Source organism: Rhinolophus hipposideros (genome assembly GCF_964194185.1).
Source record: "Rhinolophus hipposideros genome assembly, chromosome: 9".
In the NCBI taxonomy this organism is placed as follows: Eukaryota; Metazoa; Chordata; class Mammalia; order Chiroptera; family Rhinolophidae; genus Rhinolophus; species Rhinolophus hipposideros.
Window position 1 is genome coordinate 388,885 of NC_138055.1, and position 21,098 is coordinate 409,982.

Here is a 21,098-nt window from a genome sequence, read left to right on the forward strand (position 1 = left end):
CTGAGGGGCTCTCTGGACCCGTGCCTGCCCTGGGGTGCTCCCTGTTTCATGTCTAACTTCAACCCCTGCTACCTGCCCACCTGGGACGGCACCCTGTGCAGTGAGAGAGCAAGGCAGCCCAGAAGGGAAGACTGTGAGCCTGGCATGGAGGGCAGAGCCAGTGGATAGTCTGAGTTGGGCAGCTGGTAGGAGGGGCCACCCCCTTCTGCTCTGAGGTGGAGGGCCGCATGGACCCCGCCGGGCCTGCTGGGGGTTTTCTGTGGCCTGTCAGCTTCCAGGAATTCCCAGAGAAGACTGAGCAGAAGCAGGTGGGCTTGTACCTCCTCCCTCCTCTCGCCATACCTTCTGGGGGCCCCCTCAGTCTGAGGGGAGGCCTGAGGCCTGGCCAGGAGTTCCTTGCCCCAGGAAGGGAGGGAAGTCACTGAGAAAAACAGGGCTTGGAATGTAGTCCCCCTCCCCCGCCGGCCGCCTGCCAAGAAGGAATTATTTTGGATTATCCAGCCGTGTCCAGCCACCCAAGAGGGGAGGCTGCAGCCTGGGAGAGGGATCCACTTCCGGAGCCGTGGGTTGAGAGCCTCCCAGAAGGGAGGGTTGGGCAAGTCCGGGCAGCCCTACTCTCCTCCCCCCAAGACCGGTTGGGGGCGGGGTTGGAGGGGATGCCTCACCCTGGGTTGCAATAGGGCCCCAGCAGGGCCTGCTGAGCGAGTCTGGGGGAGGCTGAGGCTGTGGGGTAGGAAGGGCCCTGGGCCTGCCCATGGGGTCCAGCTGGAGGCCACCCTCCAGAGCCAGGCTCAGGGACACACCTTGGGCGCCTTACGCAAACCTGATAAGGTGTGCAGAGTGGGTGGGGTGAGACTGAAGCTGCTTAGGGTGGGGCACTGGGCTGAAGCTCTGGGCTGAAGCTCAGGCCACACGCTTGCCCCCTGACTGGCCCACTGACCAGCAGCTGACACACAGCCTCCCTCTAAGTTCCTCTGATAGCCCAGATCTCACCCTGCTCTCGCCCCCTCTCCATACAGCCCTTTTAGCTGGTCCCACAGTTGAGGGGCTGGGGCCCTTAGCTGGTCCCTGGGAAGGACCATGGGAGGCACTGCCTCTGCCAGGTGGGCTCCCTGGGTCCTTGCTGTGTGTGCTTGTAGCCATGCACCTGGCACCCCTGTGGGGACGCCACTGAAGAGTTTGAGCTGGCAGCTGGGACTGGGATGGAGTGCAGGAAGCCCAGGAGCCTGGCCCCAGCCCAGGCGAGTGAGGGGAAGAGATTGGATTGGAAGGCACTGGGGTGGGCTGGCAGCCTGGGGAGGGGTCCAGATGGCACATAGGGCCTCTCTCCTCAGGAGGGCTAGGTTGCAGGTACTTGCGCCATCCCAGGACCGAGGCCATTCTGGGGACATCATGGTATCCTGTTCCCTAACTTGTGCCCACATCCTGGGGCCAGACCGATGCCCTCCTGGGACATTGGGTGTGGCAGGGGATACCTGGTGGGGAGAGGCTGTGGGTCCCAGTGTCCCCAGGTGGCCGTTTGTCTGATTTGGGCAAGGCCCCACTGAGGCGCCAGGCCCTCTGCCATCTGTGAGCAGGAAGTCCTTATTCCTGTCATGCCACAGTCCTTCTTGCTGCAGCAACAATAGCCGCCCCCCCCACCCCCGCCTTAGCCTCTTGGGTGGGGAATAAGCTTGTGTTCCCTGTTGAGGAGCCCAGTAAAGCTGGGGGCCAGCGGTGGAGAGAAGGAGGTGAGCTATCCTGGCTGGCCAGTGGAAGGGGGAGAGGTCCCCCGCCTGCACTCCTTCTGAGCTGGAGGCAGGTTCACTCACTAGTTGGGGGTGGGGGCTGGGTAGAGTCCCTCCCCCAGAGGCTAATGGCTACCTGTGTTTGGGGTGGGGCTTCTCACTAATTGTCTTTGCTCTCAAATTACAGGCTGAGGGAAGTGGGACAAGTGGTCTGGAATTGACTGTGGGGTGGGGGCTGAAAGGGGAGCAGTATCTGTGTTCCCTTTTCTGTCCCTTCGAAGGCCTGTGGTTCCTCTACTTCTTCCCCTCAGGGGTTTCACATCCTGCTGCCCCTGCCCCTCTCTCCAGGGGTATGAGGGCTCGACTCCCAGCTGACTGCCAGGGCCTACCAGCGTGGGGTCTTCATTATTGTGTTCTGATTCTCAGGAACCTGTCATGGTGACTGGACCCAGTCCCCCAGATGGAGCCTGAGTAGCCAGGGATGGTGGCCAGGCTGCTCATGCCTACCCTGCCCCCTGGGACCCCACTGCAATGTCTGTGTCATGGGGAGGAGCAGGGCTGGCCTGGACCTGAAGCTGGGGTTTCTATTTCCCACGCTTGTTGCCCTGTCAGGAGCCCCTCCACACACACAGACTGGCCCACACTGGCCCACCCACTGCTGCCCCCCTCCCCCTGTCGCTTCTGCCCACTGGAGTGCCTGGTGTCTCAGCTGTGCACTGCTGCTTAGCTTGGTGCCCACACCCTCTCCTTATCCCCTGAGATTGTGTGACTTCTGAAAGTGGGCAGTTCCCCATCTAGGTGGCAGCCCTGGCCTGAGTGGGTGTGGGGGCCACCATAGGAGGGCAGGGGAGGGGAGGGAGGCCTTTTGGATGTAGCCTGGGTTCTGACCCCAGCCCTGCCTTCAGCCCTGCGCTGGACATGTCACTTCCAGGTATGGAGCCCAGACGCCTGGGCCCCCCTCTGGCCAGCAGTTCCCACGGGGGGCTCTAGGCTGAGAGGCACAGTGGCCTGTGCACTCAGAGCTCAGTGCCTTATGCTGCCCTCGCTGGGCCCCCTCAGGAAAAGCAAGAAAGAGGGAAAAAGTGTGATGTCAGCCTTTGAGGAGACACCTGTGTCAACAGAGCAGCCAGGCAGGGGCGCCTGCTCCCGACCTGGAAGGTTCCGGCCGGGATGCTTCCAGCTGGCTGGCCCTGTGTAGGGCCCGGGCGGTCTCCCCAGCTGGCCTTCCGCTCCTGTCTAGGGCCCCTGAGCCATCTGTGCGTGGCCCATGGGGTGGATTGGGGGCTTGCTGGGGGCGCCACTGGCTCCCCTCCAGGCACCCTGCTGGCTGCTGAGGCCACAGCAGGATGTGCTGTGGGCAGTGTGGGTGACAGTGGGAAGAGGGTGATTGGCTTGGTGCCCACCTGGGGCTGGTGCTGTCCTTACCTGGGTCTTCGAGTGCTGGGGGAAGGGTGCTGGGTAGGAGCCTGGGAATAGCCCTGAGTGTGGATCTGTCTTGGGAGTGCAAGGGAGGCTATGGCCGTGGGGTGGTAGCTTGGCCATGGGGTGATCTGGGCAGCGTGGAGGCCCAGCTATGGAGAGGTGGGCTTGAGGACCAATTAGAGGTTGCGGCTCTGGGCCCACGTGGGGTTCTAGACCCCCACCCCCACCCCATGTGTTTTCAGAACTGGGGGCCTGCTTTGGAGGGAGGGAAGGAGGGACCTTCTCTCGAGCTGTTTCTCTCCCTCCCAGACGTGGGAAACGCCATGTTAGGTTAAGCTGTGCATGTTGGCAGGGCTGAGGGTGGGTTGTGGGAGGGAGGGTCTCCAGCGTGGCCCATCTGCCCCCTCTCACCTTGGATCTGCCCCCCAGACCGGCCAGGGGACTTGAGGGGCTTGGTTTCCCCACCACCATCTGGCACCAGGCCTGATTTGGGGGACCACCCTGAGGTACCTCAGGACCAGGAAGGGACATCAGGATGGGAGATGGGAGCCCAAAGAGAAAGACGAGGGGGAGGCCCAGGCAGGTCTGTCCCCCAGACCCAGTAGTGCTTCCTGGAGGTGGCCCCTGTCCCACCCCTCTCCTGTGTATGGCAGCTCCTCGCTCAACTGAGTGAGCACCTGGGTGGGAAGGGGCTGGGCCTGGCCCCAGGGAGCTGGGGGCTCCCTCCTAGTGCCGTGCTGGCCACCTTGCCCCCCATCACGACCCACTGACAGCCCTGCCTCACTCTGAGCTGGGCATCTCCTCACTGGTAGTTCCTGGACTCTGTCCTCCCAAAGTCCTAGCATTTTCTCCTGTGGGTCCCTGCCCACTGCCCCACTCCAGCCTGGCCTCCAGGCCCTGCCCAGCACCCCAAGCATTGGGCACCTTGCTAGGACCCTGACCTCGCTTGCACGGGACACTTGCACTGTCCTGTGCTTTTCCTCTGCACAGGTGGGCCTGCCCCCACAATTCCCACACACAGCCCTTTCTCCAGGCCTGCTGCAGGCCTGCCTAGCTCTGCCGGTCCTGTCAGCCTCTCTGGGCATTCTGGGCTGACCCAGTGCTGGGACTGCCGAGACCCCTCCCACCCCTAGCCCCTCACAGCCCAAGTGCCTGGGACTGGGGTACCTCTGTGGGCTCTGTCTTTGGGACAGTCTGAGTATTGGGGCAGGACCCAGTTGGCAGGGTCCCCATCTACATCACACATTTGGGCGTCTGCACATGTGTGATCACGTGTATGTGAGTGGTGGCTGGCGTGCTCACTTGGCACAGTGCCCCAGGCTAATTGTGGGGTTCAGCTGTGATGGAGGAGCCGGGCCTGGGGTGACCGCTGAGGCGCTGACAGACTGACGGGGAGATTACAGGCCTTGCCTGCTCCTCACTTGCTCACGCCCTCACCCGTCAGCCCCCCACGCCCACCCCCACCTTCTGCACACGGCCTGGGAATGGGGCTCTGGGTGGGGGCTGGTGCTGGGCCAGCTGCAGCTGCCATGAGCCTCAGGCTGCCCAGGCCAGCAGCATCCAGCCAGCTGTGGGAGGTGAGCCTGCAAAAGGGGAGATGAGTGGGGGCAGCTCATCGGTGGGGCAGGTGGGCAGACACAGCCCCAGATGCCCACAGGATGGCCCACAGGCTCTCCCAGCTTGGATGTGGGGGTAGGGCACTCAGCTATGCACAGGGCAACCCCTTCTGTGGCTGGGCTCCGCTCTTCTTGCTGCAGCCAGGGCAGGAGGCCTCATTTGTGCTTTGGACGCCCTGTAGCATCCATCCCTCCTGTTACCAGCCCCAGCCCCTCTTCCTCTCTCTCAGTGCGACTACAGCTGTCTACTGGAGAGGTTATCTGGGGAGAATGTGCACACCTGCTTAAGTGCCAGTCCCATCCTTTTCATCTATTCAACAAGTATGGACTGAGGCCATTCGCTGTGTACCAGGGCCAGTCAAGCTGCTGGGGCCCAACTTGTGGGGCCCCATGTCCCAGCACACAGAGGGTGTGGACTTGTTCCCATGTCTCCAGCACACAAGAAGTTCTCAGGGGCTTTGGGCTGAGCAGATGGGGTAGATCATCGGGCCCCAATTTGGGTGTTCCCCACAAGCAGAGGGAAGTCAATGGAGAATGTGTTCCGCTCTGGAGGAGGGCGCCATGGAGAGGCTGCAGGGGGAGGCCAGGGAGAGGCCCACAAGGGTGCAGGGGACTCGGGAGGGGCTGCCTGGGGGTGTGCGGGACAGCTTCAGATCCTGCCAAATCCCACCTTCCTCCTGCCCTGAAGGCCAGGAAGACCCAGGAGGCTGAGGCTACAGGCAGGGCCCACGTGATTCTTCTGGAGTAACAGAGGAATTTATTAAAACTGTGGTCTCAAGTTTTTCTCAGCCACCTTGCCATGTTAGGCAGCAGTGTGCTAGGCAGTGACAGCCGGGAGAGAGACCCGAGATTACCGGCTGGCCGCAGGGGCTCTCAGTCTAGGTGGGCTGTCACAACCAGAGGCTGCAGCTGTCACAATGGGAGGGGGGCCCTTGGGCTTGGCCAGTTGAGCTCTGGAGACCCTGAGGACAAGGGCTAGATGCAGATACCCTGGTGACAGCGACCTAAGGCCTCAAAGGGGCCTGACATACACCCGGGGAAGCAGCGTCAGAGGCTGCAGGGGTGGGGCTGTCTGACCCAGGCTGGGGTGGCCATGGCATCAGGAGGTGGGGTCTCTCTGGGCACACTCCCTTTGACCTTGGGTTTTGGGTCTGTGACCTCATTGCCACCTGTCACATAAGTGACTTTTTATGCTGGGACCCAGAGCCGGGGCTGGGGATGGGCAATCTGGCCCACAGTCTAGGGTGGTTGGTAGAGGGAGGGACGCGGCCCCAGAAGCCAGGGCTGTTGGGAGGGGGGTGGTGACATCCTATACCTGGGAGGGGTCCTGTGGGAGGCTCTGGTGGCGCTGACCCGAGGCTCAGGCTAGGACGTCAGTCTTTCCCCAGAGCCCCGCCCAGCCTCCACCCTGCTTCCAGGTAGCCGTGCTCTGAGGGTTTGGCCTTTCCCCCAGGGTGAGTCATGTCGCGCACGCCCAGCCCCTTTCTGGCTACCGCTGGAACCAGTCTTGCGTGATTGGGCGGTAGCGGAGTGAGGGGACTGACCCTTGGGGCTGGGGGCGGAGCCGAGAGAACTAAGACAGGTAATGGCCGGCGGTGCCCCCGGCGGTGCCAGACTCCAGGTGAGCGCTCCGCGGGGACCCTCCCCTTGCCCCGTGTCCGCCGCCGTCGTCGTCGCTGGAGGTCCCCGGTGAGGCCCGCGCTGTGCGCACGAGTTCCCCTCCGAGTGGCGGGGGGCGGGGAGGCGCCCAGGAGCTGCCGCGGCCCCGGTCGCTCCCCGGGGAGCCTGGCGGCGCCGGCGCCGCGGGAGGGGCTCTGCCACCCGGCCTGGCCCGGAGGGGCGCGCCGGACAGTCCGCACCGGCGGGGAGCCGAACTCTGACCCGGGCCACGACCCCACCCCGGCAGGTACCCCCTTCGCGCTCGTTTGGAAAACGGAGGCGGAGGTGCGAGCTGTCGGCTGTTTTGTCTCCTGTTTTGTCTCCTGTTTTGTTTAACGCTCCCGGCTAATTGCAGATTTGCATTTTAGTGGCGAGAGCTGAGGCCCGGCGGGGGAGGGGCGGCTCCTACCGCCTCCTCGCTCTTTGGCAGCCGAGGGGAGGACAGCCGCTCACCCTCCGGTGCCCCTTTTCCTGTACTGGTGGGGGCACGGCCCCTACCCTCTCTGTCAGGCATTAGCTCCCTCACCTCATTGGGGGTCCCTAGTGCCCTCCACATAGTGCTAGGACCCTCCAGACACACACCGTCTGGCTTGGGGTGGGGGGCGGTAGCTGTACCCATCTGGACCTGTCCTACCTGGCTGAGCCCTCGCCTGTCTGTCGGTGCCTGTGTCCCCATCTTGGTCTGTGGGCCCCTCTTCCACGCACCGGTCCTGTCGGTCCCAGCCTGGTCTGGGTTCCCTTCCTGAGCCCATAGGCTGGCTGGCCTGGCCTAGCGCAGCCCCCAGGCTGGATGCCTCGTCCATTGAGCCTGCCTGCTTTCCCTTGTTTTGGTTTGAAACTATGGTCTCAAGTTTTTCTCAGCCACCAGAAATTGCTCAGTCTGTGTTTGCTTGAAAATAGAGACATGGAAAGAACCCTGACTCTAGCCCACACCCCAGAGCCCACCTCCAGGTGGGGCAGAGGCCTGAGGAATGGGACAATCACAGCCCTGGGGCCTGGTCTGGAGCCAGGATTATGCCCTTCCTCTTCAGGCACCTCCTGTTTACCTTTTCCTGTTGGGGTGGGGCAGAACCCTCCAGTGCAAGGGGCCTGGCAGCTACTGGTTAGAGGAAGATGGACCCTGAGTAGGTGACCCAGGTGACGCAGGTGGCAAGGGGCTCATACTGCTTCCCACACAGTATGGGGTGTGGGGGACAGCCCTGGGCTTTTGGGGCAGTCCCCTGTCACTCATCAGTGCTCTGGCTGGGGGTGGCGGGGGAGGGGCAGACACCACTGTGTGTGTGAGATTTGGGGGCCACTGCAGGGGTCATGTGGGCTTTCTGCTCCCCCCATTATGTGTCAGCCCCTTCCTGGCTCACTGGGCTCAGACCCACAGGTGCCCAGCTGGCCAGATCCTGTGTTTAGACCTTGCTCATGGAGGGCCCATCAGAGACTAGCACAGAGGATGAGTGATAGTCCTGCAGGGCTGGGTCAGGGTGGGGTTCTCGGGATGGGTAGGAGTTTTCTAGGAGAAACAGCAAAAGCAGAGACGTGCTGACCATATGAGTGCCTCTTCCACTGCAGGCACAGCTTGTAAGGATTTCCACACATAGGTTCACTCACACTGAATGGCCACCCATTGAGATCTGTGCTCTTATCACCCCCATATTACACATGGAGAAACTGAGGCAGTGTGGCTTTGTAAAAAGCCCACATAACTCAGGTAGAAAGTGACAGAGCTGGGGTTTGAACCCAATGATCTGGCTCCAGAGTGCTGCTCTTTGAGGCCCCTCCGAGCAGCTGTGTGGCTGTGGGGTGGGGGCTAGCTGTGGCCTCGGGCCACTGGGCCCTCCTGAGAGCTGGAGGTAAAGGCTGGCTATTGGGGCGGGAGGACAAGGTGGGAGAAGCTGGGGGCCAGGACTGAGTGGCTGAGAGCAGAGGCACCCTGGGGTTAGGAAAGGCCCTAGGATTGGGGTGGCCGAGGAGGAGACAGTCCAGGTTTCATTCTGCTGGAAATGTTTGCTGGAGGAGCCTGGTGTTGGGAGGAGAAATCCACAGGCTGCCTCTTGGAAGGGTCTAAGAAGTGGGCCCAGCCTGGTCAGTGGGTCACTCAGGGCAGGTCCCTGGTGGGGTGGCTGTGGGGGATGGGGACGTGTGGGCTCAGGAAGATGTCCCTTGGAAGAGGCCCTCCCCCATGGTCTTGCCTGCAGCAGGCGCACGCACCACCAGGGCCCTGGGCCAGTGGAAGGTGGGGGCTGGGGACCCCGGGGCATGCCATCGGGAGAAGTTGAGGGGCTGGAGGAGGCTGCTGGCATGGGCACATGGAGACTGCATGATGTCCCTTTGAGGTGGCAGGTCGGCATGCCCTGCCATTCGGGTGCTTGGCCCCTGATTGCCTTTCACAAAGGCTGCCTTGAGTGCCCAGGGCAAAAGGACACCCCCCACCCCCACTCCCAGGGCTCCAGGTTAACCCTTTCCTGCTCAGCCAGGGGCAGAGGATGCCAGAGGAATGTCCTGCTGCAGGGAAGTGCCTGTGTGCACAAGGCCCCTGTCCCCCTTGGACCCACCACATGTCCATCCCCTGGGTCCTGCTCTCCAGGGATGGGGGGAGGTGAGCAGGTTGGGGAGCGTGTTACATAGGGCATGTGGAGCACCCTGGGGCGCAGGGCCTTATCCTGGTGAAGGGGTGTTTGAGATGCGAGCTGGGGTCAGTGTCTGAGCCTGGATGGGAGAGTGGGGCGGGGCTGGGACAGGCCAGGAGAGATTGGGGGGAGGCACTGAGGGCCTGGAAAGCTACATTCTGAGGCTGAGTGGAGCTGGGGTGGGGGGGACACAACTGTTATTATGTACACCTCTTGTCAGTTAGTCAAGTAATACATGAACATATTTGTATAAAATTGTTCAAAAAGTGACAGATGATGTTACTTTGCTGTCCTAGCGCCCTCTTCCCTTCCCCCAGACTTCACCACACTTTTCAATTTGGATGAAGGCTTCTTTCTAGAACTTTTTAGCAGTTAAACCCTGTGTGCTCACATGGACACCCATGGACATACCTGGAATCCTGGGCCCCATGGGGGTCTGCACAGATCACCCATCTGCGTTGGTTCCATGGTTTTTCAGGGTCCGCTGATGCTGGGTGGTTGCCACATTTTCACTATAATAAGCCTTGCTGAGAAGGACAGTTCCCTGAGACAGGTCCTCCCTGTGGGTATACTTGGGTGTTTATCCAGTAGAGGATACAATAGCAAACTGCTGAATGCTACAGTGTAACAAGCTCTCCTGAGGCTTTTCATGAATGAATCATTCAGTCCTTACAAACCCCTGGGGGCTGTTCACTATGACTGTCTCCATTTCACAGATGGAGAAATGAGGCACAGAGAAGTTAAGTAACTTGCCCAAGATCACACAGCCAGTAAGTGGAATTGCAGGGGTCAGAGGTATGCACATTTTTTGAAAGCAATCTTTGTTTTAATCACAGTCATATATGTTCCTAATTTAGAAAGGCAGACAATACCAGTAGACTTAAAATGAGAAGAAATGGTTCCTTCCCCTTTTTTCTTCTGCCTTTTTTGAGCAGAGGAGAGAGGCATATCCGGCTTGCATTCTGGAAAAACCGAGTGGGTATGTATGCACCCCAATGCGGTGCTGGGCTAGGGGTATGGAGGAGGCAGAGGAGGTTGGGGGTCTCCTGCTCCAGGATGGCAGAGGCCAAATGGGGTCCCATGAGCTGCTTCCCGCCCCCCAGACATGGAGCAGAGGAGACAGGTGAAAGCAGGCCAAGCTTGAGATAAGACCACAAATCTCTCCTTTGCTTCCTAGAGAATTTTGATGCCAGCCCGGAGCAGAAACTGAGTTGGACTACTGGAACCTCGGTGAGTGGGGGCTGGGCCCCACCTGAGGAAGGCAGTAAGGGGCTACAGCCAGGCAGTGAGGCTGGAGGTGCCTCCCACTTACTGCTTATAGTGTTGAGGCTCTGGTCCTTCCAGCCGGGGCCAGCTTGTACACATCTGTTCAAAGCCAAGTGCCTTGGCCGTGAGGGCTCCTGCCAGGCCCCCAGTTCTCTGAGACCAGGCTTTTCTTGGTGGGGGGGGGGGCGCACAGGGAGGGCTCTGCAATTAGACTGGGGTGATGTTTGGGCATTGGAGCGCTGGGTTCTGGAACATTACGGCTGGGAACGTGTATGACTTCTTGGAAGTGCACCTCTGGACTTCAGCCAGGAAGAAGGCGGTCCGGTGCCCCTGAGGAAATCCCCGCTGCCTGGTAAGCAGTGGTCCCAGGCCTGTGTTCAAAACAGGAAGGGCCCATTCCAGGAACACCAGAGGCAGGAAGCTTTGCTGGTTGTGCCTGGCACCTCATGAATAGCGGGTGGCCTGAGCTATGCCTCTGGTCAGGTGGGTCACCCTTTGCTCCTGGGCCTGGTCAGACGGGTCACCTGAGGCTTTGTTTGTTCAGGAAGTGGAGGGGAGCTGCCTGTGGAGTGTGGCTCGAGTCCCTCCTGCCAGCCTGGACAGCCTGGGCTCAGCACTGGGGGTCTGAGCCTCACTCTGTCCACCTGTCCACCACCCACAGTGGCCTCGGGGCAGGGAGCAGCGGGACAGGGAGCAGCATGGAGGTGTCTGGGCCAGCTCCTCGACTACACACACGGTATTCATTGAGCACTTGTGGTGTACCAGCCCTGGGGGCCCCTAGGGCAGAGGACAGGGCTGGGCTTTCACCCTAGGGGACTCGGTTCAGTGGACTGTTAACCCAGAGGAAGCCCAGAGCATTCTTTTCATGTGCAGTGACCACAGAGCTGTGAGCTAGCTGGTTGAGAGAGCGCCCAAGGTCAAAGCTGAGCTTTTTCAGCTCTGGGAAAAAGCCGAAAAAGCTCAGCTTTGACCTTGGGCGCTCTTTCAGCTCACTTGGTCGGCTCTGGGTTCAAATCCTGACCTCATGCTTCAGACAAGCAGAGGGGCCTGGTCACCCAGAGTCTTACCTAGGTGAATGGGGGCTGCTCCGTGGTGGCCTGGCTTCCGGAGCGGCTCTGGCTCCACCCCCGCCCTGCTCCGCCCCGCCCCGCCCCGCCCTGGAGCTCCCTCCTGGCCGGGGAACATTCCATTCATTCCCAGCTCTGGCCGCAGCCACAGCCAAGAGGCAGAGGCGCAACCGACCAAGTGAGCTGGGCCGATGGGAAGACCAGACTGGGCTCGAGGCCTAGGGGCCTGAATGTGCCTTCCCCCTCTCCCCCGGTCGCGTTGGCGCCGCATGTGGACTTTGGGCCCAGACGATCCCAGGAGGCGGGGCTGTAGGACCCGCCCCCAGACAGGAGCCGCTGTGAGGCTGTGAGCGCGGCCCAGGTCTTCTGCTTGCGAGGGCGCGCAAAGGCCTACCAGCTGGTGCGCCAGCGTCCTGTGCTGCGGCGCGCGCCGCTCTGTGCAGTGTCTGCATGTCGTGGGCTCCCCAGCTCCACTTCTGGGGGTCTCCCAACTGAGGAGTCCTCTCTCTTAGACAAGCAACCAAGCCCAGAGAGGAGTCTGCGATGGTAGGGGCCCCCACACCAGAGGATTTTCCATCCTGCCCACACAGTCCTGAGGGGCTTGTGAAATCTTCCTGACCCTGACCAAGCCACCATCTTCTCCCCAAGCTGGTGACTCTCATCTTGGTGAGGCCTGGGGTCACTTCTCTTGGGCCCCCTTCACCTACCCCTGGCACTGCCCAGCCTTCTGCCCTCAGGCAACAAGGGCCTCCTTCCCAATTCCCTGCTGCCTCGTCGCCTGGACACCCTCCATGTAGCCTCTTCCGGCGTCTGGGTAAGAACTGAGCACCCCAGTGCAGGTGAGGGTTCTCTGCAGAGGCAGGAGCTGCCCAGCTGAGGGGGCTTCCCAGTTGTTCATGCAAAGATGGAAGCTGGCTTGATGTGAGAATCACAGGGTCCCTGAGAAAAAGCCAGCACGTTCCAGTACACGCAGCTTTGCCCAAAGCCAGGGCCCCAGAGAAAGTAGAGCAGACCCCTTGCTGCTTTCCTGGAGGAGACGGATGCAGGGCAGGGGGCATTGAAGGAGAAGAGAAAAGTAATTGTTTCTCAAGGGAATGAGCAAATCCAGGGAGGAAATGTCTGAGGTCACCGCAGAGGGTGTACCCACTACTCTGGCGGAGGAGGGTAGGTCTTGTCGAGAGTCTGGGGGACCAGGTCCGGGTCCTTCATTACCCTGTGCCATCCATTGGGTCTAGCCCTACTCGGGCACGTGGCATGGGCAGGGCTACCCTGGATGTCATGCCAGGCACAGGCACCCTTGGGGCAGGTTATAGCCGGGCCAGAGATGGGAGAGGGAAGCCTGTGGGGGTGGCATTGGAGGCTGCTGGGAGTGGTTCTGATCAGGGCAGAGTGGGGTCCCGAGGGTGGGAGTGTGAGGCTACCCCAAGGTGGCAGAGCCCTAGAGACAGAATGGCCCTGCCTGAGTTGGGGAGAGAGAACCGTGTATGTTCTGGGTCTACCTGTTGGGCCTTGGGCCCCTCCTCCAATTTGGGACCCTCAGCCTAGGCTCAGCCTTAACAGCTGATCCCTGATACACATGACACATGTGGACCTGAATACATGCAGGGACGTGTGCTCAGGTGGACACCTGCACAGACACGCCTGCCCAGCCATGCAGGTGGCACCCCCGCACAGCCTCCAGGTAGATTTGGGTGCTCACTCTGGATCCGTGCTCGTTCCTCTGCTGGGTCACCAGGGAGAGGGGCGTGGAGAGGGCCAGGGAGGTTTGGGATGTGGGTGTGGAGGCCGGCTGGCTGCGGTCCGAGCAGCTCCAGTGGGCAGGCAGAAAGTCCGTGCCTTTGCTGGTCCACACTGCTGGCCCCAGCACCCTTCCAGCTGCAGCTGTGGTCTGTGTGTTCCCGTCAGGTTGTACTGTGTGCTGAGAGCCAGGTGTAGGAAGGAGTGTGGTCCACCTGTTTGCATGTCCTGAGCCTATGATGGGGCTCGTGCTCTGGGGACAGTGCCTCTCAGGTCACCTGGAGCTCTCGGGGTTGTGGGATGTGGGGTGGGCACACGCGTGAGTCGGGGAGCCTCTCTGGAGGTGGACCTGCAGGTGCTTTGAGAACCTGGAGGTGGGGGCCAGGGCACAGTCTTCCTGGGCAGCCACACTCATGCCTGTAGCATGCAGCTGTGGTGGCCTGGCCCCGGTCATAGGTTAGACTACGGGGTGAACTTCCTGAGAAGGCTGGGAAATAGTCTCCTTGGAGATGACAGTGGATGTGCCTGGCCACACACATGGAAAGGCAGGGGAGGGACCGGGCACTCAGGGCACGCTGGGCAACCACACCCCTTCCCTGTCATGTTCTGGTCATTTGCGCAGGGTCTGGAATGGGGGCCCTGGAGAGGCCTTCGAAGCGGGGCTTCCCGTACATGGGCAGGTCCTCCAGGCTGGGGCTCCCCTGAGCCTTCTATCTTCCCACAGGGCGCCAGGGGTGATGGCACTGCAGCTCTGGGTCCTCACCCTCCTGGGCCTGGTGGGCACAGGTGTGGGCCTGCGGCCTCGACAGCTGGACATCTTCCGCAGTGAGACGGAGCTGAACCACCTGGTGGTGGACAACACGTCGGGCGTGGTGTACCTGGGGGCGGTGAACGCCCTCTACCAGCTGAGCGCTGACCTGCAGCTGGAGCAGCAAGTGGCCACGGGCCCGGCCCTGGACAATAAGAAATGCACCCCACCCATTGAGGCCAGTCAGTGCCATGAGGCCGTGCTGACGGACAACGTCAACCAGCTACTGCTGCTCGATCCTCCGGGGAAGCGCCTCGTCGAGTGTGGCAGCCTTTTTAAGGGCATCTGTGCCCTGCGTGCCCTGAGCAACATCTCCACACGCCTCTTCTATGAGGACGGCAGCGGTGAGAAGTCCTTCGTGGCCAGCAATGACGAGAGCGTGGCCACGGTGGGGCTGGTGAGCGCCACCGGCCCCGACGGCGAGCGCGTGCTGTTTGTGGGCAAGGGCAACGGGCCACATGACAACGGCATCATTGTGAGCACCCGCCTGCTGGACCGGACTGAGGGCAGGGAAGCCTTCGAGGCCTACACAGACCACACCACCTACAAGGCCGGCTACCTGTCCACCAGCACGCAGCAGTTTGTGGCCGCTTTTGAGGATGGCCTGTACGTCTTCTTCCTGTTTAACCAGCAGGACAAGCACCCGCCCCAGAACCGCACGCTGCTGGCGCGCATGTGCAAGCAGGACGGCTTCTACTACTCCTACCTGGAGATGGACCTGCGTTGCCTGGACCCCAGCGACCCCCAGGCTCCCGCCTTCAGCACCTGCCTGGCAGCCTCTGTGACCACGTCCAGCAGTGGCCAGAGGGTGCTGTATACCGTCTTCAGCAGGGATGGCCGGAGAGGTGGGGGACCTCGCGCAGGGCTCTGCCTCTTCCCGCTGGACACAGTCCACGCCAAGATGCAGGCCAACCGCAATGCTTGCTACACAAGTTCCCGGGACGACGGCCGGGACACCTTCTACAAGCCCTTCCATGGCGAGATCCAGTGTGGCGGCCATACGCTGGTACGTGGCCTTCACGGGATCCCCGGGCTTGGACCCCACACGTGTGCGTGGCTGCTCATGCTGTGGCTGCCCGCTGGCCTGTCCAGGTCCTTGCCTGCTTGTGAGGGCATGGGCACGTGTCCGTGGCTGGGTCTGTGTGAGCATCTGCACACACAGGGGTGCCACCTCGTTCGCTCCCTCGTACCAGGCCCATGCATCCAACAGTGAGCAGGTCCCTGTCTGCATGGCCCTTGTTCTTGGGGACGGGGGTAGGGCCACAGCGTGCTGGAGCCCTTGTGGGGAGAGGCCTCTGCGGCAGGCTGTGAGTACCCACTGCTGACCCCGGGGTCTGCAGGGTGCCAGCGAGAACTTCCCGTGTGGCTCGGAGCACCTGCCCTACCCTCTGGGCAGCCGAGACGGGCTCACAGCCAGGGCCGTGCTCCAGCGTGGGGGCCTGAACTTGACTGCTGTGACGGTGACCACCGAGAACGGCCACACCATCGCCTTCTTGGGTACCTCGGATGGCCAGGTCCTCAAGGTGAGGCTGGGGCTGGGGCTGCAGGGGCCGCTTCCTGGAGGGGCCCTGTGCATGACCACCAACCCCGGCCCACGCACATTCACACACGTGCCCTCGTGCCCATAGGTGTACCTGGCCCCGGACGGCAGCTCTGTGCAGTACGGCTCTGTCCCTGTGGACATCAACAAGAGGATCAAGCAGGACCTGGTGCTCTCTGCAGACCTGGCCAGTCTGTACGCCATGACGCAAGACAAGGTAGTCCTGGGGCGGCCGTGCAGGGGGAGCCTATGGCCAGGCCATTATCATAGGCCTAGAGGGACAGCGGAGGGCAGGGAGGAGCCAACCCTCCTCTTGGGCTCTTGGCATCGTCTCCATCCATCTCTGCAGCTCTCGTCCCGCCTCAGGCCTGTCCTGATAGGAGACACAGACCTTGTGCCCTAAGGGCCTCCCCCCAAGGGTGGACAGGGTAGGAAGAGGCGCTGTGCGGCCTCTGCAAGCTAGGCGGGGGCATAGGCCAGGTTCCCCGGCTGATGGGGACTCGTGTGAGAGCCCCTCAAGCCAGCTTCGGGCACACCAGGGACATCCATGGGCTGTCACAGGCACCACAGGTCAGAGGGCCTGGGCTGGCATGGGAGGCGCCACCCCAGGACACCAAGGCCACAGGGAGCCTGGCGCCCGGCCACTACTGGAGCCTTTGTTGGCAAGCCTTCAGTTGGCCGCTGAGGCTTTTAAGGCTCAGAGAGACAGGGGGGGTCAGGCCAGTGGTCCCAGGAAAGTCCAGGGTCGAAGGGAGGTCCACGTGGCCTGTCACCGGCCTGTTGCCCCCAGGTGTTCCGGCTTCCCGTGCAGAACTGTCTGAGCTACCCAACCTGTGCCCAGTGCCTCGGCTCCCAGGACCCGTACTGTGGCTGGTGTGTCGCTGATGGACGGTGAGTGCCTGGGTCTGGGGGTCTCGGCCCAGCAGCCGCCCGGGGGCTGACAGGGTCCAGGGCTGAAGCTGCCTCCTGCCCCTGCAGGTGCACCAGGAAGGCCGAGTGTCCACGGGCCGAGGAGCACAGCCACTGGCTATGGAGCCGCAAGGAGTCCTGTGTGGCCGTCACCGGGGCCCAGCCCCAGAACATGAGCCGGAGGGCCCAGGGGGAGGTGTGTGGCGAGGGTGGGTGGGCGGGGGTGGAGAGCGGAGGCAGGGCCGCTGGGGCAGCTGGGAGACCCTCACAGTGTGTCCCTCTCGGCCTGGGCACTGACCCTGAGGACCAGGAACCCGGCCTTTGTGGGGTTCCCCCGGCTCCTCTGACCTCGTGTATGCAGGGCAGACCCTTCCAGGATTGTGGGGGTGACCACATAGGGGCCTGTTATAGATAAAATGGAGTCAGGTTTTAGAGACTTCTCTACGGGGTCAGCCTGTACATGAGCAGGAGCCACAGGATAGGTGCTCTGGTTGGGGGGCTTTTCCTCCCTGACAGCCCAGCCCTGGTCCCTCCACCCTCAGAACTGGGCAGAGGGGTCCAGTGTGAGCCGCGTGGCCTTCCCCAGGTGCAGCTGACCATCAGCCCCCTCCCGGCCCTGTGCCAGGGGGATGAGCTGCAGTGCGTCTTCGGTGACTCTGCTCCACACACTGCCCGCATGGAGGGGGACACCGTCGTCTGCAACTCCCCAAGTAGCATTCCCAGCACGCCACCTGGCCAGGGTGAGGCCCCATCCTCCAGCCACCAGCTGGCACTTGTCCCCCTTCCTGTGGACCTTGGGGTCACTCGCCCCACCCATCTTGCCCCTCGTGTGACACTGTCCCAGGATGCTTGCTGAGGAGAGAGTGTGGAGCTGGGCAGAGGCCCACGGGTAGTGCCACTTCTGGGTGCCCTAAGCCGTGTGTGCTGTGTAGTCAGCCCCCACCTCCACCCCACACTTGTTAGCAAGACTACTGAGACCTTCCGTCTTGCTGCTTTGTCACATTTATTCAGCACCACCTGTTTGTCAGGCCCTGGGCTCTGGTGTCTAGGCAGAAGCCCCTCCCCCCACCCTGTCCAGCTTGCCACAGGTGGAGCTGTCCCCAGAGGCTGGGTCCCGAATGTGGGCCAGGTCAGGCGCCAAGCCTCTGTCCCCTGAGCGTTCAGGGCCTGTGGAGGGCGGCTCGCCTGTACGGGTAGGAGCCACGTTGTGACGTGCAGGACCTGGCAGGCACTGTGCCTCAGACACTGAGTCCCTCGCAGGGACTGAGAGCTCTACAGAGCCCTGGGGGCAGACACCTGAGCTGGGATCTGATAGTGGGAGGCAGGTGTGCTGAGCCAGAGGCCCCTCAGGGCCCCACCCATAGACCAGTGCTTTCCACAGTCGCCTCTGGTTCTGTGCTCGATGGCCAATTGGGAGCTGTGATGGGAGGAGGACGTGGGGACGGTGGAGGCCCGATTCCGGGCCTTTCTGTCCCCCACGCCTGCTGTGCCCACCCTGCCCTGTGCTCCATGGTGCCCATCTGACACTGTCCCCATCTGCTGTCTGCAGACCACGTGGCCATGAGCATCCAGCTTCTCTTCAAACGAAACAGCGTCTTCCTCACCTCCCACGTGTACCCCTTCTATGACTGCCGGGAGGCCATGAGCCTGGCGGAGAACCTGCCGTGAGTGTCACACCTGCCTGGCCCCCAGGTCCATGCCCCCCCACGCTCCCACCGCAGACCCAGTATCCCCCCCCCCCAGGTGCATCTCCTGCGCCAGCAACCGCTGGACCTGCCAATGGGACCTGCGATATCATGAGTGTCGAGAGGCCTCGCCCAACCCTGAAGAGGGCATTGTCCCAGCTCACATGGTGAGGGACCATGAGGGCTGCAGGGTGTGGGGGGCTGTGGGCTCCAGCCAGGTGGCACTGACCAGCCTTACTGTCTCCAGGAGGACACTTGCCCCCAGTTCCTGGACCCCAGCCCACTGGTCATCCCCATGAACCATGAGACGGATGTGACCTTCCAGGGCAAGAACCTGGACACAGTGAAGGTGAGGGCTGGTGGGTGCTGCCCGGGTACGGGCTGACCAGTGCAGATGGGCTGGGCCCAGGAAGGCCTGAGGGGTGTCGGAGCGTCCATGCGCCTGCTCAGAGCGAGCTCCTGCCAAGTCAAAGTCAAAGTGCCTGGGCCCACGTCGGCCACCCCAGCGCAGGGCTCAGCGGATAGGGATCGGGGAAGGTCGAGGGTCTGGGGGCATTCCCACAGGCCCTGAGAACACAGGCTGAGAAAGGGCGGCAGGCGAATTTGGGGTATTGGGGAGCTGGACACTGGGGTGCTATTTAGTGAGGAGGCAGCTGGGTGCTTTGCTCAGGTTTGGATTGTGGTGGGGTGTGGGGCTCGCGGACAGTAGGATGGGAAGGGCTGGGCTGTCCAGGTGTCCTGACTGGCCGGCCTTGCAGGGCTCCTCCCTGCAGGTGGGCAGTGATCTACTCAAGTTCGAGGAGCAGGTGAACATGCTGGAGCCAGGAATCTTCTCCTTTCGGACCCCAAAGGTACAGCTCCTAGGGAGGGCAGGCCAGGCTGCTGGCCCCAGGTTACCTGCAGAGCTTGAGGGGCCCAGCAGAAGGAGGCCCCCCTCTCTGCTCTGCTGAGGAAGCTGAGGAGGCCGGCCAGGCAGGGGTGGCTCAGAACAGGTGTTTCCTCCTGTCTTCTGGAGTCAAAGTGATCTTTAGCGCCTCTGAGATTCTAGCCTTCTCCTGCTGCCCCTCAGCTATAGGGTGCACAGGGACACAGTGGTCACCCCCGGGCTTGGGTGGGAGCAGGGAGTGCAGCATGTCCCTGTGTGTGCCCCCAGCTGTCCCAGGATGGCAACGAGACACTGCCCCTGCACCTGTACGTCAAGTCTTTTGGCAAGAACATCGACAGCAAGCTCCAAGGTGGGGGAATGGGGATGGGGGTGGGCGGCGGACACCAGTGGGGGTGGGTGCGAGGTGGCCCTGCTGACTGCTGGCTCCTCCCTTCCTCCACAGTGACCCTCTACAACTGCTCCTTTGGTCGCAGTGACTGCAGCCTGTGCCTGGCTGCTGACCCTGCCTACAAGTGTGTGTGGTGCAGCGGGCAGAGCAGGTGTGTGTACGAGGCCCTGTGCAACAACGTCACTTCTGAGTGCCCGCCACCCGTCATCACCAGGGTGAGCCCCCCTCGGGCCTCCCCGGTGGGGAGGGAAGGGTCTCCAGCCTGGACTTGGCCCACCCGCATGGCCCCTGCCTGACCAAGCTGCCAGGTCACCGGGCTCTGCCAATTTCAGATCCAGCCTGAGACGGGCCCCCTGGGTGGGGGCATTCGCATCACCATCCTCGGGTCAAATTTGGGGGTCAAAGCGGATGACGTCAAGAGGGTCACTGTGGCTGGCCAGGACTGCGCCTTTGAGCCAGAACGGTACTCCGTGTCCACCCGGTGAGTGGACAGCCCATGGCCTGGGTTCCATTGGCCGGGTCAGTCCCCCCCGGGGGCCGGGTGACTGGGCGGATGGAGGAAGGACACGATGCAGGCCTGTGTGGGTGCCCAGGACTCACACCCCGACAGATTTGCTAGTCAGGCAGGGCCTGGGGGGGCCTTGAGCATGTCCCCACCTTCCTGTTGCCCACCCAGGATCGTGTGTGCCATCCAGGCCGCAGAGGTACCCTTCACAGGGGGCGTTGAGGTGGACGTCAATGGGAAGCTGGGCCATTCGCCACCCCATGTCCAGTTCACCTACCAGGTAAGTGCCTGACCTCCCAGGACCCAGTGTGTCTTCCAGGTAAGGACAGATGTGGGTGGTATCTGGTCATTGCTGCTGATTCCTGGACTGTTGGGGGCTGTGCCCCTGTCACCTTCTGACAATAGTCAAGGCCCAGGGGCTTGAGGAGGGCTGCACCCCGCCACCGCAGCCCTGACCTGAATACAAACGTCTCTCTTCTAGGAGCCCCATCCCCTCAGTGTGGAGCCAAAGCAGGGGCCACAGGCAGGTGGCACCACACTGACCATCAATGGCACCAATCTGGACACAGGCTCTGAAGAAGATGTGCGGGTGACCCTCAATGACGTCCCTTGCAAAGTGTGGGTGTCACCTGCAGGCCAGCAAATCTCTGGTGTGCCCTGGTCCTTGGTGTTATTTCTGGCCATGACCCTGAGACTGTCCTGAAGACTCAACATGACCCAGTGACCTTCTAGCCCGGGGCAGGGGTTAGCCCCAGGGTGGGGTTGACACTGACTGGCAACTCTCACCTCCAGGACGCAGTTTGGGGCACAGCTCCAGTGTGTTACCGGCCCCCAGACAGCTCTGGGGGAGCTGCCCCTTGCAATCTACTATGGGGGCTCCCGAGTGCCAAGCCCCGGCGTCACCTTCACCTACCGTGAAAACCCAGTGCTGTTCACCTTCCAGCCACCGCGAAGCTTTGCCAGGTATGGCCTCTCCCTCCCCTCCCTGGAAGGGCACCCCCCCACTGCCAGCCAGGGCTCCCCATGCCACACCCACCCGCCAGCTACTTCTCAGGTGCCCTCTGCCCACTGGGCTTGTGAGGATGTGGTGGGGCTGGTCTGGGTGGCAAGAGGAAATTTCTGGAAAACCCCACTGCACCCCCAGATCAGTGTCCTTGTAGAAGTCCACAGCCCTTTTGTAGTACTCATAATCACATGTGCTTTGTGCATGCCCCCAACCCATGGCAGGCATGTGCACCCAAAAGCAGAGTGGGATGGGGACC

The 21,098-nt window shown here is 62.0% G+C and overlaps 1 protein-coding gene across 18 annotated transcripts in view; it reads left to right on the forward strand.

Moving 5' to 3' along the window:
* PLXNB2 (plexin B2) overlaps window positions 1–21,098 on the forward strand; it is a 28,619-nt gene that overhangs the window by 1,100 nt on the left and 6,421 nt on the right. For 2 of the 18 annotated variants that reach the window (XM_081059450.1, XM_081059440.1), the window contains exons 1-20: window positions 6,326–6,454; window positions 9,762–9,815; window positions 9,903–10,024; window positions 10,223–10,275; window positions 13,840–14,929; window positions 15,264–15,446; window positions 15,552–15,680; window positions 16,254–16,354; window positions 16,442–16,568; window positions 16,959–17,112; window positions 17,922–18,036; window positions 18,116–18,224; window positions 18,305–18,406; window positions 18,816–18,908; window positions 19,211–19,292; window positions 19,386–19,546; window positions 19,664–19,812; window positions 20,008–20,116; window positions 20,318–20,454; window positions 20,629–20,799. In XM_081059450.1, the coding sequence (XP_080915576.1) occupies window positions 13,853–14,929; window positions 15,264–15,446; window positions 15,552–15,680; window positions 16,254–16,354; window positions 16,442–16,568; window positions 16,959–17,112; window positions 17,922–18,036; window positions 18,116–18,224; window positions 18,305–18,406; window positions 18,816–18,908; window positions 19,211–19,292; window positions 19,386–19,546; window positions 19,664–19,812; window positions 20,008–20,116; window positions 20,318–20,454; window positions 20,629–20,799 (2,999 nt within the window). In that variant the 5' untranslated portion in view covers window positions 6,326–6,454; window positions 9,762–9,815; window positions 9,903–10,024; window positions 10,223–10,275; window positions 13,840–13,852. Of the gene's footprint in view, window positions 1–6,321; window positions 6,455–9,761; window positions 9,841–9,902; window positions 10,025–10,190; window positions 10,276–10,972; window positions 11,048–13,839; window positions 14,930–15,263; window positions 15,447–15,551; window positions 15,681–16,253; window positions 16,355–16,441; window positions 16,569–16,958; window positions 17,113–17,921; window positions 18,037–18,115; window positions 18,225–18,304; window positions 18,407–18,815; window positions 18,909–19,210; window positions 19,293–19,385; window positions 19,547–19,663; window positions 19,813–20,007; window positions 20,117–20,317; window positions 20,455–20,628; window positions 20,800–21,098 lie in introns of those variants that run through there. The other 16 variants (XM_081059449.1, XM_081059441.1, XM_081059437.1 and 13 more) reach the window with 13 other exon arrangements.